Source organism: Pleuronectes platessa, chromosome 2 (genome assembly GCF_947347685.1).
Source record: "Pleuronectes platessa chromosome 2, fPlePla1.1, whole genome shotgun sequence".
Lineage (NCBI taxonomy): Eukaryota > Metazoa > Chordata > Actinopteri > Pleuronectiformes > Pleuronectidae > Pleuronectes > Pleuronectes platessa.
Window position 1 is genome coordinate 17329765 of NC_070627.1, and position 16235 is coordinate 17345999.

The following is a 16235-nucleotide window of genomic DNA, read 5'->3' on the forward strand; positions in this document are numbered from 1 at the left end:
ATGTAACACTTTGACCACAAAACTTTCATGTTAGTTTTCCCTTTGATTGATCATGATTGAATCTCATACAATGTAACCTTGATCATGCTGTATCCCGTTCAACTGAATGGATCTTGGCCTGATTGCTTTGACTAAGGCATTGTTGCCTGGATCTCATCAGAAGATCCTGAACCTTGACTTTGTAACAACCCCAACCAGAGTGGGAGGGATGAGCTAAATGTATAACGACAAAGAACTGCGTCCCATCGATGTGCATATAACAAACTAACCTGTTGTATGCACCATGCTCTGAGCATTAAAGTGTGACAATACTGTAAGAGAATTGTGTCTCGTTCCTCGTTGTTAAGGTGGGATTGTAGAAATTGCCACGACATGTGCCACAGCCACCCCACCAGTTTGGGGGTCACAGCCTATAAGGCTCCTATTAGGGGCTACCTAGTACGTCACATGTGTTCTAGTTGTATTTTTTCAGCCCCTGGGACATCTCGATAGTCTTTCTTTTAGATACGAATACATGTGTGTGTTTGTGTGTGTACCTATATTACATCCACAAACTCTCAATTATCATTGAAGTGAGTACAAACACAAGCATTTGAAAACAAATTGTGTTCTCTCTTTCTTTGTGTGTGTGTATAAATAATGAGCACTGAAGTCAAGAGATGACCTTGTTTATTTCATTTTGATATTCTGTACAGTTCTACCGTTATATCTATACACACTTCTTCAAATAAACAAAATGAATTGCAAAAAAATGCTTTAAGTCTCAACATCCTACACATAATGTTTATCATGTGGATGGTGTGAAATATAATAAATAACACACACACAAACTGACAGGATTTGTTGGACAGACACACGTGTTAAGGAGATAGGGGGACAAGGGAAAAGATTTACAACACCGTCCAACAAACATGCAAAACCACCCACACACACACACACACACACACACTCAGGCACCCTTGTGCTGAAACACAGCGTATGCACAGGAGTGATAACACATGAAACAAAAGGCACTGCCAGCAGAACAGCTTGGGCTTTGGGTGGTGATGTTAGACAGGGTCTAGGTTCACTGAGAAGCATGTGCTTATGGACAACGGGCCTCATTTATCAGTATGCGCACGGAATAAATAAAGAACCATCAGGATGTGTGGAAGTTTTCTGTAAATGATTTTTTTAAATGCATTACGTTTTTGATACATTTTCCAAAACAACGAAGTTGAAATGTTATAATTGTCTGACAGTAAATGTGCACTTACTGCACTATATGTTTTAATATTTGGTAATTGAGGCCCAATTATGGAGTGCTGATGACACACAGACACTCATCATGAAACAGAATTCACATTTTCCTCACTGCCCTAGAAGAGCGAACACACACACACGCACGCACGCACACAAGCACACCAGTAGGAATGATACCAAAGGAATATTAATATCTGTAATAACATCAAAGTTAAACCTTGTCTCTTTTTCCAGTGTCTACATAACACATATGCATTGCAAACACATCGTTGGTACATCATAGCCATTATTATGAGTTTTATAGAATTTTATAGTTTCTTTTTTTGGGTGAAAGGTTCAGAAGATAAAAAGAAAAGGAAAACAGAAACGCATGCCCAGACCCCAGAGTTGTGGGCCATTCAGTGACCTGCATCAATATGTGCAAAACAGAAGCGGGCCTCATTTTCACATACACTACCTGTAATTCAATAAACTTAAAAATCTCTCTGTTCCCTTTAAAATTCTCTCAATAGATCTGTCCCTCTAAGCTTTGGTCTAAACGAAACTCCTCTCACATTCAGTTACAACCCATATCCCATAGCGTTGTATGCAAAGTGTAAAATCTGTAAATTGTCCTGTCCCTGTATTTGCAGGTGGAGTTCATGCAAGGTGGGTTAGATCTGGATTCGGGGGGGGGGGGTCTGATAATCCCTCTTCACACACAGGTTGTGATAATCCCTCTTCACACACAGGTCCTTCACATGGCATTTAACTGAACAGATGAGAACTGAAGTAAGGTGAGGCTTCTCTTTCCTACTTTAAGTTTGCTCTTTGCTCAACACATGCTCCCTGAGAGAATGGATATCACTTTCTTTCCTTCCATTCCTTCTTGTTCTAAGCGTTGGAAACAAACACAGCTGTCTGCTTCCTACCCTTTGTTTAAGGTGAAGCCCTGGTAGCCAGAACCTAACCTCTATAAACAGATTCTGCTTGTGAATATGCAGAATCCGTGGGCGAGGGACATGGTTTTGGGGCTGGAAGCCTTCTTGTTTCTGTCTCTAGTTTGACCAATCAGGTTTGAGCAGGCTTTCATGGCCCATAGGTAAACAGCCCGTGTGAAGAGCAAAAGAACTGAACACTTTGACCGAAATGTGTCGGCTCTCAGCTTTTTAATTTTTACAATAGAGATTAGCTCAAATGTTGTTTGGACAGAGAATGGAAGACGGCCAGATATCTGCTGTTTACACTAGAAGCCCGAAAATGTTGGCTGTTGCCCCGAGAAGCTAAGAGGGGTCACACATGCAAATGTTTCAGTGGCAAACATTCCATTTGCTTTCAATCAGTGTAGGTGAGGAGGTGAATAGAACATTTGCTTCCTGTGGTAAAGCAAATCTTATAGTGTGGCTTTGCATGGAGTTAAACTTTGGTGAACTTTGACCTGTGATATTCACATTATGTGCGTATATGTGTGACCAGGCCTTAAATCGTCATCATTCGATAGCCAATGGGCTCCAAGATTGGCAAGTACCTCACCGTAAACCCGTCCCTCACAATTTCACACATATTCCAATCAAACATCCTGTGAGAACCCTATGCACACCAGTTCTGATATAAAAGAAGAGAAGCACACAGTATGATTGTCCTTCCATCCCACACAGATGCAGCAAAAAGTAATCATGCCTTCTGTTTCTATTCTAACTATGTGCAGAGGGGATGAGCTGAGAGACTCATGCATAAGTAACACTTGCAGTAGCAGCAGCAGCAGTAGCAGAAGAAGATGGAGTCTTCAAAAACACCATTGATTCACATCAGTCCCAAATGAAATCTCAAGTCTCACCCACAGAAAGTGTTCGGAACTTTCTGTTTGTGTCCTTGGCAATGAAAACACTACATGTCCGACCAGCGAGCAGACCACACACCCTGTAGAGTCTCACGCCGCTGTCAACCCCCGATTCTCTCCTCAGGGAGAGAATGGAGCTTGTGGGGGGGTTGTTGTATACGTCCTGAGAAAGTGTGCACGTCTGTGTGTGTGTGTATGGATGTACTGTGTGTTTGTGTGCACTGTGGAGGAGGAGGGGGGGGGCACACAAGTTCAGCTCTGGCCCCAGTCTCTGAATAGATGGCTGCTTCAGTCTCTCCCTGAATAGAGGTCATAAGGTAGCAGGTGAGGGGGTCAGGGGTCATGTTGTCGTAGGGCCTGTTGTAGCTTCTGTCGGTACATGGCATATTTATGCCCCACTGCCCGCACGCGCTCCGCCTCCTCTTTCCCCAGGAATACCAGGAAGTTTTGTAGCTCAGTGACAGAGAATGCATGATACTGTTGGAGAATATGAGAGGAACAGATTAATATAGTTTTCTATCGTTACAACTTTTGCCTGTTTGCGTATGTTTCTGTGCTTTCTCACCTGCACCTCTCCAGTCTCCTTTTCCTTCAGGACAAAGGTGAGCTGCTCTGGTTCAGGCCCGGCAACCAACCTCTGAAGAAGAGGACGCTCACACAGAGGAAGCTTCTGAAAGAGATCTGCACACACAAAGAAAAGAAACACGTTATTCCATGCTGTCGCTTGAAATTCTGATTCAGATGAGCAGGGGATCGTTTTCCTCACCCTGTCCGTCGCGGTGCATCTGCCTGTACAGTGCGAATTTGCTGGGATTGTCCAGCACCATGAACTTCTTCAGCAAGGCCTGGATGACCTCTAGGGTGGTGGTCTGAGATCTGATGTGGAGCTGCTTCACACAGTCGCTTGGTAGGTAGAAGGATGTTCTCTTTTCACTCTGACCGCAGTCCGTCTCCTCTTGATCCTCAGACGCCGCTCGATCCCTAGCGGCCGTGTGCCGGGGCGCTCCCTCTGAACCCGCCGCCTCCACAGAGGGGACTGTGACTGGTCGACTGAGCCTCAGGTGGACCTTAATGAAACCTGTGAAGGATCCATCTGAAGCCTGGATCACACAGACAGAGGAGGGAGATGGTAAGAGAGTGGAGGCCCGTTTCAGCATTGATATGTGAGCTATAGCAGGTCTGAGAAGAAGTACTGATAGTAACTTTAAGATTTAGATGGAGCATTTTGAAGTGTCCATGGTCAAGAAACTGAGCCCTGAATTGTGTGCTGCACATAGAAGTGCTGTATGAATGTGCGTGTGAATGGGTGAATGGGACTTGTACTATCAAGTGCTTAGAGAGGTAGATAAGACTGGGAAAGTACGATATAAATACAGACAATTTACCATTTAATACTTTACTGATAATACAGCCAGCAACTGGTTAGCTATCCTAGCATAAGAAACCAATGTCTACTTTCATCTTTGCAATCACTTATTGTTACAGCAGGCTACCTTATTTACAAGCTATATTTCCTGTTTCTATTGTATAAAGTAAGAAAGTGAGGAAGCTGTGAAAAACCCAGGTTCATTGTTACTAATACACAAACACCACCTTCAGAACTCACCAGTTTCATGCCATTTTCAGTGACTTGAGCGTTATACTCTTCTATCCTGGTCCGCACCTCTTCCGCCGACAGCTCTTTCGTCCCTCCCTCCTCTCCCTCCTTCGTCTCAGTCGGCTGTAACATGAGAGGAAGAAGAGAACATGTCAGCACTGAAGGAGCAGTTTGAGTAGTATGATGGATTGATTTTGTATCACCAGCAGATGGTGCTACTTCCCCCACCACAAGGGATGTAGCAAACAAATGGTGTTTCTCATGTTGCTCAAGTTAGTGAAGTTTCGTCTAAAAACAGCCAACACCTTGAAAACGTTTAATGAAACCGTACTAACTGATTTGCAGGTATACGCTGGGTTATGTTCTATAGAAAACCAGACTATACAGCATCCATGCAGTTTGCTGCACCATGTGGTTCTCAAGAATTGTGACAACACTTTTCCATCCTCCATCTTTGCCATTCTCAGAATATGAGGCCAGTGCCCTGACTGCAGCTGAGGAGGATTCTTCTCCCCCTTCACAACTCTGCAGCTCTGTACGGAGACAGGAAACCCTGTGAATGGCGCTAACCCCACAATCAGCATCATTCAGAATGTTGACAGCGGTGCATCCCTTTCACCGTTACTCATTTCGTGCTGTGAGTAGGAATGAGAGAAAATTAAAAGAGAGTGAGGGAGGCAGCAATGAAATGAGGATGAGTGGGAGGGAGTCAAAGAGTGGGAGGCAGCGGAGGAAAAGAGTAAGGGGTAAGGAGTGATGAAAGAGCGGCTGCTGAGCCAGCCTTAGCAACACCGAGTTTGACTAGGTTATTTATAGTACAGTGGGATGCACGGTCGCTATCTCACAATAGCTCTTTTTCTCCTCCGTTCTCCTGTTCGTTTGCATTTTTCTGGGGCAGAGAGAGAGAGAGGGAGAGAGAATGCAGGACAGGGATGCTTCCTGAAGGGGAGTCCTCAGGTTGTGTGATGAAGTCACTCTTTCATTCAACAAAGATGCAGTGTGTGTAAGTCTGTGTGTGCGCGCTGTATGCACTTATGGGTTGTGGCCTTTTGTGGAAATAAACTGCACCGAGCACAAGGGTAGCTGAGTTCAAGCAGGTGGACATTCAGCGAAAAGAGGAGACGAAAAATATGTAACTTCGGCTGCTTGAGTCTCTCTGTTGAAACGAAAGACAACAAAGATATTGTGTGATGACATTTTGATCATGGGATTTGCAGATCTACCTGTGGTGACAGTGTTGTTTGCCCATGAAGTTGGATGAGGTGGCCAAACGCAAAGGCGACAAATAGGACACACCTTGTTACCTTAAATAAAATTGGGGATTTCTCTGGGTTTGAATATTGTTGGAAATCAAGAAATATAACACATTACATCTTAATAAAAGTACTGGATATCAGAACACGTGTCACTGGTACAATGTGGGTTAGAGAGGGGGAACCTTAAGTATGTGATGGAGCTGATTTGTGACTACATTTTCTCCCAGGCTCAATCAGCAAAGTGAAAAGAACGCTGCAGGAAATCCTGTGTTTGTATACAAGTTTCTAAATGTATCAGAGGCACTGCCCTCCCTCTCTGCATACCAGGGAGAGTGGTCAGAGGGACAATAGAGCGGGACAATAGTGCAGCTTCCGCCATTTACAGTTCCACAAAGTCCTGAGACACTGCCCGGACTGGACTTGGTCATGTCAGAGCCAATGACCGGCCAGGCACAGAAACAGAGAGATGTAAAAACAGAGGAGTTTAAGCTGTTTGCTCTGTGGTGACAACAAGAAAACCCTGATTTATGAAGTGATACAAATAAAACTCCTTCACATTCCCTCCGGCAGATCATCTGTTCTCATGTTCCCTTTTTACTCATTAGTATTAACTGAGTGATACAGTAACTATGTGTGAAACCTCATTTAATATTCTACAGATATGTCATTACTGCTCCATATTCACCAAGACAATTTCGTTTACTATTTATTTTTAGTGCTCATAAAAGTTCAGAGATCACACTTTATCTTTTTATCATGTTGCTTTACTTCAGGCGACACAGATCTGTAAGTGTAACCACTGCCTGCTTTGTCAATTAACTTTATATATTATATTACAGGTGACAGAGACAGGACCATGTCATGTTGTCCTTTTTAATGTGACTCAGATGAGATGCAAGGCAGCTTAAATGTGTGAGATATCTGGGGCTGTTACATAAGGGACACACACACACACACGAATATGCCATGTAGATACAGCCTCAGGGAGACACTGGTAAGTTTTGATGCTCTCACTCTGATGAGATCAGACAGCAGAGGTCATACGACTGCTTGAAATGTCGCTGCAAAGAAATCAGTATTAAAATACTGTGGGTGTGTTTGTGTGTGTGTGTGTGTGTGTGGTTGCGATCATGATCTCCAGGAAACACTAGACTCTAGGGATCTATTACCACTGGCCTGTAAGTCTGACGACGTAATGATGATGAGCTCTGCCAGAACTGAACTAACAATCAAATAATTAAAGCTAAAAGAAATGTGGACAGAATGCAACAATCATAAATCAACAGGCATACGACACAAAAACACACACACACACAAACACACACACACACACACACACACACAGACCCAATACATATGCACATACGCTCATAACGTGTGCAAGCATGACGCATTTACTGGGTCAAGTGTCGAGAAGGAGAAGCACAATCCAGAACACACACTGATTCTATTTCACAGCTCAGTTCTAACCAGCATTATACACACAAACACACACATACACACACACAAACTCACACATACACACACACACACACACACAGGGGTAAACATTCTCAGAGTCTTTGCAAAACGGCAGCAAATAAAAGGTAAAGAATATAATTGATGATGAAAAATCAGTAATTTTTTGTGTATTAACTGGTCCCAGTGCTTAATCTAACTACTGGTTACAGTGTTATAATCTAGCATCATGATTTATATGGTTTGTATTAAAACCTTTATTTGCAACAGGAATGACTACTTCTTTAAAATACAGTGGAGATACAATATCATGATGCCAATCTGATGTGAAGAGGAGTGGAGTTGTACAAGAATAGAAATGTTCATTGTAAGTACCAGCACTTCAAAACTGTACAGTTCATAAGGTCTGTAGTGGGTCCTCTTCAATAACAAACAGGCAATAGTGTTTCCTATGTCCCAGAGTGTTGGAGCAAGCAGCAAACATACATGAAAATGTGTCTTGTAGTTGACAGTGATTTAACTCGTTCCTTCTCACTGCATCAAAAAGCAGACCAGAGAAACTTGCACGTACCCTCCTGCTCTACAGTGGCACACTCATGCACGTGCACACACACACAAAGCAGGCTGGCTTATCTGGAGCAAAAGGCTCAGCTCTGGAAATAATTCATAAAGAAAAGAGGATCTGACTTCCCCTTCAACTGTTTTGATGAACGTAGGCATCTCCCTGTGTGTCCGTGGACATGAAAGACTTGATGAACACTGATGTCTTTCACACAAAGAAAACAGGATAATGTCTCACAGGATGTCACACGCCTTGTTTGCATATCTCTTTTCCATATTCAAAACAGAGGACAGAACAGACATTTTCTGCAGGGCTACAACACAATTACTTTTAGGATGAAGAGCCATCCCCTCCCATGCGCGGAACCTTATAGTGCAGCTTTATTATTTTTCAGGGGATATTCCGGTGGCTGTGTGGTGTCAGTGATATCGGTCTCCATCAGCTGGCAGCTTCTGAGCCGGCGGCCCAGACAAACTAACCCCAATACCCTCTAGTCTTAGTGTGACGGCAGTCCTAACACCACACGCTGACAACACAGCTGGTCAATTATTCAGAGATTATGCCTTCTCCGAGTCAGACACCAAAGGCACCGGCCTGGACAAGGACAGTAGGAACAGGGCTGATCGGGTTCTGCACGAATGCAAATCTCTTTGTAGTGTGAAGAAGGTCAACCCCAGGCTCTGTGTGCGCATGGAAACACTTTCCTCATTTCCATCTGCCTCCGTCCGTCTTCCACTATAGAAAATCATTGAATCACCTGATGTGCATCGAGACCCATCAACAAACACGCATCGCCCCCCCCCCCCCCCCCCCCGCAGAGCCAGCAGCAATGTGCACGCTGTAGATACACGACAGTATATATACTGTAGTAATGGAATATACAGTAGAGCAAAACGAAATCTCAGGACGTGCAGAGCGGTTGCCAACAAAACCATGAGTTGCTATGGTAACTGGGGGAAATGGTTTGCCACAGTTAAGTAGTTGCTCTGCACACACACTCACACACACACAGGCTTGCGCAGCTATCCGTATTAGGACTTTGCACTGACTTCCATTCATTTTGGGCAGCCTAAACAAATGCATATCCCTTACTATAACCATGACCAGTTCATGCCTAATCTTAACTCTTACCTAACACCAATTTACATCTTAGCCCTACCCTTAACCAGGAGCTCAGGAATTAGGTTTTGCCTCATTAGGTCCTCATGAGTTCTACTTGTCCTGATAAGGTCAGTGTTTATAGTTTGAACTGAACCCCCCCCCCCCCCCCCCCCACACACACGTACACACGCTATCGTTCTCTCTCTCATTCTCTAGTCACAGCTTCGTTTCTACGGAAACCTCTCCTACGCAGTGAGGACTAGAACCCTTTATGGATTCTGTAGGTTCAAATCATTAGCTTAGCATTTCTGCTACAACACAGCAAACACACGATCTCTGTTGACTTTCCGCCTGAGACCTCTTCAGTCTCCGAACAGTTTTCGCACTGTGATGCTAAATCTACACTCCCCGTTCACATGATGAACTAGCTGCCAAAAGGCATCAAGGTAGATGCACAGGGCTGACAGGAGGGCAGATCAATGTTACAAAATGCATGCGTGATGGAAACCCCCTTCCTACACATTCACACACAGACCTAGAGGCCTATTTAAGCACGAACTCTACGACTTCCTCTCCACACTTCTGCTTTTCATCTGTGTGTTTTTTGGTATAAATGGCCCCATGGCTCAGCTGAAACATCAACCGTCCGACCCACCTGAATTTTTCTAACTCTTACTATGTAAATTATCAGAGAGTCAGAGTGCGATCCTGATTCTGTACCTTAGGTGCCCGCCTTGGCTTGCGGAAGAACGAGGTCTTGGCTGTGAAGAAAGTGAAGTCTTCGCTCTCATCGTCCAGGCTGCAGTACCCGCTGCTCATGCTGTTACTGCTGGTCATGGAGGGGGTCGGCACTGTGTTGACAGTCATGGAGCGGTCCAGAGTTGTACGGGCCCCGAGCGGCACGTTGACGGCTTGAGGAAGTGCTGGTTTATCTAGAGAGGGGCCGGGCTGATGCTGACACTCAGACAAATCAGAGTCTACAAGCATACAACTGTCCTTTGCTCATCCAGAAAAAGTCAGTGCTCCTCTGCTGATGCATCCAGAAAGTTTACGTCCCCCTTGTGACGGCGAGACAGGTGAACCCGGCTCCGATTCTGCGCTATGCGTGCCACAGGAGAGGGGACCAGGAAATCCGAGAGTGAGCACAGACTTGTCACTTCCTCCTGATGTGTGTGTGCGTGCTCTCACACTGTCACACACCATGCAGTAGATGCACCTGGTCATTTGCAGCTACACAATGATACACGGCATGTGAGCATCTCACACACGCACACAGGCACACACAGCCATCATGGAGTCAGTTTACAGGCTGGTTTCAAGTTAACCCAGCTCACCTGAGAGCACCTGTTACACCTGCAAACAAACGCTTATAAAAGCATGCATGCAATACCACATCCTGCCCTGGTCTGGCTCTGTGTCTCTGTGGCACTGCACTGCTGTGGGTTCAGTTCAAGTCCTGGTTGCAGCAGCAGCAGCTCAGTTATGATGGCATTTTTGTGTGTGATCATCCATTCCTCCCATGAGTCCAGAGTAAGCAGCAGCAGGAGCTCTCTCGGCCACAGCAACAAGACGCTCAGCAGCACCGCTCTACCTCCTCTCTACTCTTCTCTCCGTTGCTTTGGCAATACTCGAGACAGATGCCTCCCACTCAGCCTTGCTCTATTTCTCTCCTCTCCTCTCTCTCCTGCTATGCTCCCTCAGTCGCTTGAAGCCTTGCTCAACCATCTGTGTGTTATCAGCCTGCAAACACCTCCTACTCCTCCTCCCTCCTCCCATCTCTCTCTTTCTGCAAGCGAGTGTACTCTGCAGTGTATGACCACTTCCTCTTACACGAGAGAGAGAGAGAGAGAGAGAGACAGAGAAGGAGAGAGAGAGAGAGAGAGAGAGAGAGAGAGAATGAGAGAGAGAGAGAGAGAGAATGAGAGAGAGAGAGAGAGGTAAGGGTGAGTAAAAGAGAAACGATGCTGACAGAGATATAAAGCCTTGCAGCTACTGTTATTCATACATCAGAGCAACGGTGACAGGAAGCAGCTCAGAGGTTGTGAAAGAGGCTGCATTCTGCTGCAGCATCCAAAGGACTAGATATCATTTACAACCACCACAAACACGTGGCTTTTACACAGTAACACAAAAATAATGTGGATAACACTGAAATCATCAGGGACAGTTACAGTACAGAGAAACCCGGAAGCATCTGCAGCAACTCTGCTGAGCTGTTGGTGGAGGGGTTCGCTCACAGCGCTTAAGGTGAGATTCAGAAAATAATGACTGATGCCATCAAGATGGAGATCCCAGTGACCTCTGACCCCACTCTGACCCCACAATCTGCCCTCTGACTCTGGCAGTGACCCCCTGTCAAAAACGCAGCTAATGCTGCATTCACAGTTGAGATTGATTGTGTGTGCGTGCGTCACTCAGCACATGTGTGTTTGTGTGTAATGTGATTTGTAAAGTGTGCTCAGACATGGAGGTAAGGCTACATGCTGCTGGAGAACCGCAGCTTGCAGGGACAGTGTCTCTGTGTTCATCTGATGTCCCCCCGGTAGGAGTCAGACAAAGAGAGATTACCTGAAGCTCTGCTCCTTGCCTCCATCAGTGTAATCACCATGGGAGAGGGCAGCGTGCAGGGGGGGGTTTAGGGGTCAGAGCGCTACACACAAACACACATGCATGCATACTGAACAACCCTTCTGCTGGCTTCAAATCAATGGTGTGGGGCGAGTCTGCTGCATGTGCGTTGTTACTGCAGCAGTGTCTGTGGGACCTGAACGACCCCCACAAACACACAGAGCTGATGCTATAAAACAGACTGAAGAGCAGAGAGGGGGCCGCAGGACACAAACTGTCAGCTGTCCTCTTGTCTGCAGCACTAGGACTGCACTCTATGGAACCAAACAGGGGTGTGGAGAGAGACATCCCTTAGTCTGAGTTTTTATACCTCCGATACAAGACATCCTCAACACTCACTTAATTCTGACTTCCTGCTCATCATCTTACATGGTCATTGAACCGGCTGAGAGGAGCAGTGGTTACGCTAAAGATAACTCATGTGCCATTATTGTGTTCCAGCAGATTGTGTATAATCAAAAAAGAGGACGCTTTTGGATAAAAAAATCACTATGGAGTGAGCGGATCCTCAGATGTTTGCTGAAATACATTTAGTAAAATTTACACTGTATATCCTCCTCCGCAATTGCTCCAATTCTCACAGTCCACATGAATGTGTTTCAAAGCAGTGTTATTTGTTCTCGCTCTGTAGAAGCGTAGTATTACCTGGCTCATGACCAGAGGTCTAACTTTGTGATATCTGCCTCCTGGCCATAAAGTAGCTGCCAACATTCTGCTGCACACCAGCTGCATATGGACATCCAGTTCTCTCTCAAACACGATATGTGAATTTGTATAGACATACATATATTGGGTGCAAATCATGTGCTGGATATCTAGTGGCATATACAGTGAGTATGAGAGATGGAGTTTTAGATTTTTAGTGATCCAAAATATTAAATTAGCATCTGATTTGCTGAGGAAGTGATGATGTTAGGATCCACCACTGCTTGAATAAATTCTACATGACGGAGAGACTCCAAACAGAGAGATGAGAGAAGAGGCAATGAGAGTAGAGAGCAGGCAGGAGTGAGGGAGTCACACATTAGATGCTGAAGTGACGTATGGGAAAACATTACGTGAAAACAAAAAGCAAATGAGCGCATATATTAATATATAAGTAGACAGTCAAGGAGGTGGGACAGGTCGTTGTGAAAGAGGAGGGTGGTTATGTAAAAGTGTAGGCTTGAGGAGACGCTGCAGAATGAACCCTGACATTACCCAACCCTGACTCACATACACCTCTGCACCACACACACACACACATACATACAGTGCCTTGCATAAGTATTCACCCCCTTTGGACTTTTCTACGTTTTGTCATGGTATAACCACAGATTAAAATTTATTTCATCGTGAGTTTATGTAATGGACCAACACAAAATAGTGCATCATTTGGAAGTGGGGGGAAATATTACATGGATTTCACAATTATTTACAAATAAAAATCTGAAAAGTGTTGAGTGCATATGTATTCACCCCCTTTACTGTGAAACCCCTAACAAAGATCTGGTGCGACCAATTGCATTCACAAGTCACATTTGCAAGTCACATAATTAGTAAATAGGGTCCACCTGTCTGCAATTTAATCTCAGTATAAATACACCTGTTCTGTGACGGACTCAGAGTTAGTTGGAGATCATTACTGAACAAACAGCATCATGAAGACCAAGGAGCTCACCAAACAGGTCAGGGATAAAGTTGTGGAGAAATATGAAGCAGGGTTAGGTTATAAAAAAATATCCAGAGCTTTGAACATCTCTCTGAGCACCATAAAATCCATCATAAGAAAATGGAAAGAATATGGCACAACCGCAAACCTACCAAGAGGAGGCCGTCCACCCAAACTGAAGAGTCGGACAAGGAGAAAATGAATCAGAGAAGCAACCAGGAGGCCCATGGTTACTCTGGAGGAGTTGCAGAGATCCACAGCTGAGGTGGGAGAATCTGTCCACAGGACAACTATTAGTCGTCTACTCCACAAATCTGGCCTGTATGGAAAAGTGGCAAGAAGAAGGCCATTGTTGAAAGTGATCCACAAAAAATCCCGTTTGGAGTTTGCCAGAAGCCATGTGGGAGACACAGCAAACATGTGGAAGAAGGTGCTCTGGTCAGATGAGACCAAAATTGAACTTTTTGGCCTCAATGCAAAACGCTATGTGTGGCGAAAACCCAACACTGCCCATCACCCTGAGCACACCATCCCAACAGTGAAACATGGTGGTGGTAGCATCATGCTGTGGGGATGCTTCTCTTCAGCAGGTACAGGGAAACTGGTCAGAATAGAGGGAAAGATGGATGGAGCCAAATACAGGGAAATCCTGGAAGAAAATCTGATGCAGTCTGCAAAAGACTTGAGACTGGGGCGGAGGTTCATCTTCCAGCAGGACAATGACCCTAAACATACAGCCAGAGCTACAAAGGAATGGTTTGGATTAAAGAATGTTAATGTCTTAAAATGGCCCAGTCAAAGCCCAGACCTCAATCCAATAGAGAATCTATGGCAAGACTTGAAGATTGCGGTTCACAGACGGTCTCCATCCAATCTGACTGAGCTTCATCTTTTTTGCCAAGAAGAATGGACAAACCTTTCCATCTCTAGATGTGCAAAGCTGGTAGAGACATACCCCAAAAGACTTGCAGCTGTAATTGCAGTGAAAGGGGGTTCTACCAAGTATTGACACAGGGGGGTGAATACTTATGCACCCAACAGATGTCAACTTTTTTGTTCTCATTATTGTTTGTGTCACAATAAAATTTATTTTGCACCTCCAAAGTACTATGCATGTTTTGTTGATCAAACGGGAAAAAGTTTATTTAAGTCTATTTGAATTCCAGTTAGTAACAGTACATAATGGGAAAAAGTCCAAGGGGGTGAATACTTATGCAAGGCACTGTACATATTCACTGAAAGTGTTCCAAAAATAATTTAAAGACACTTTTCCCAAGTCCTATAATGTTATATAATTTGCCTTTGAGTTGCTCACCTTGTGCTGAGGGCCTGTGGAGGAGCGGATGCTGCTGGGAGAAGGAGTTTTGTCCCCCTGTCTGTCCCTCTGGTTGCAGTCCAGCTGGACCTGACGCTGACATTCCAGGTGACAGGTGTAGCTGCAGTCTGAGGAAGATGAACACACATGAATCAGAGAGACCAGAACACAGAGTGGAACAGAAGCAGTCACTGGAAAGCTCTGTGGTATCACCTGTTGCCAAGCATAATGCTGATCAGTTGATCAAATATGAGCAGAAACACAACATGGCCTTTGCTCTGTTAACTACCTCCCTCTAGTGGTCATTGCAAGACTCACATCCTCAAGCAATTAGACTGCACAGACAGACCGACAAATCACACCTGTCGACACATGTTTGTGCGTCGAGGGACATAGATAATTTCAAAAAAGGTATTTATTATAATTGTAATAATGTAAATTACCTGCACACACAAGACATCTTATTCAAGTATTTTAGAAATAAATGAAATACCTGTTTAAACCGAGCAACTTAACCTACATATTACACCTTCCTAACATACATTGACCCTTCATAAAATAAATATTATATATTACACATTTAATAACAAACATATTGTACAAGGAGCAAAGAACATGACTAAAACAAATACATCTATAATGAGTGGGTACATTTCAATTAAAGGCCACAAATGTGAAACTGTACATCAGCCCTGATATGGTCAAATATTGTTCCGTTTAAAAAGGAAAATATTTAGGTGCTTCCCCTAAAACTTCCCCAAAAAGATTCACTGTGGTTCTTTAACTTTTAGTTCGCTTGTTTTTGCCTTGTGCACTTCATTGTAGCAGGGGCTTTTCAACTGAGACACGCAGCCTCAAATCTCACTTCTCAGTTGCTGAGGTAATCCGTGAAGAAGAAAAGAGAGATTTTAAAACCGGATGGGCCGAGAGAGGATTGTAGTTTTGGGGAAATTGTGAGTCAGATCCTTTTTACGGATCTCAAGAAGGAAAGCTTCTTAAATAAAACCCTGTAGGCGACATGCAATCGGCAAGATTGAATCGAAATCATGAAACCATTTAGTTATTATTCTGTTTAGTTATAAATATTTCATAGGAAACACATTTGTTTCTGGTGCATCTCTTTGTTGCTGTTGTCAGAATGATCTGGTTGTTTTCCTGTCTATTCAAATGAATGTGTCTCTGTATCTTTATAAGAGAGGGACACCACAGCTGTTGGGCACTGTAACCATGGCAACAAGCTGCTTGATGTAAGGTAGAGTAGCGCTGTACTTAAATAAGCTCAGTGAAAGATTATTGTTAATATTTAGCTTCAAATTCATGCTTAATATCCAATTGGTTGACAGAAATGAATGTCTTGTCTATTTTACCTTGGAAAATAGTGAAAACTGATTAGTGAAGTAGGAACAAGGAGGAGTGAGGAGAGAGAGACACGACAGGGCTGGCAGACAGAAGAGACATGTCCAGAGACATGTTGGGAGAACGGGTGTGAAGGGGAAGGGCTGCGGTTGTCTCGCTGACAGCAGGGATGTGTCGAGGAAAGAGAGTTCAGATAAGGGATTCGCTGCTCGTGACAGTTTTGGAGGTCACCACGAAAAGAGAGAAGGAA

The 16235-nt window shown here is 44.3% G+C and overlaps 1 protein-coding gene across 1 annotated transcript; it reads right to left on the minus strand.

The window, feature by feature from the left end:
• Nucleotides 1–652: 652 nt before the first annotated feature.
• On the minus strand, nt 653–10842 carry rassf5 (Ras association domain family member 5). Its single transcript, XM_053430203.1, has 5 exons — nt 9756–10842; nt 4668–4781; nt 3828–4161; nt 3627–3742; nt 653–3538 (listed from the first exon to the last, which is right to left on the minus strand). Exons 1-5 carry the CDS (start codon nt 10020–10022, stop codon nt 3395–3397), a joined length of 975 nt encoding a protein of 324 aa, XP_053286178.1. The 5' UTR covers nt 10023–10842; the 3' UTR covers nt 653–3394.
• Between the last annotated feature and the right edge of the window lie 5393 nt (nt 10843–16235).

What these genes read in the sequence shown, in the direction of transcription:
- rassf5 (XM_053430203.1), bottom strand. Translation starts at nt 10,022, where the DNA reads ATGCTTGTAGACTCTGATTTGTCTGAGTGTCAGCATCAGCCCGGCCCC. An exon ending in AGCCAAGGCGGGCACCTAAG is followed by an intron (nt 4,782 to 9,755) that starts GTACAGAATCAG and finishes CTCATGTTACAG; the next exon opens with CCGACTGAGACGAAGGAGGG. An exon ending in GATGCACCGCGACGGACAGG is followed by an intron (nt 3,743 to 3,827) that starts GTGAGGAAAACG and finishes TTGTGTGTGCAG; the next exon opens with ATCTCTTTCAGAAGCTTCCT.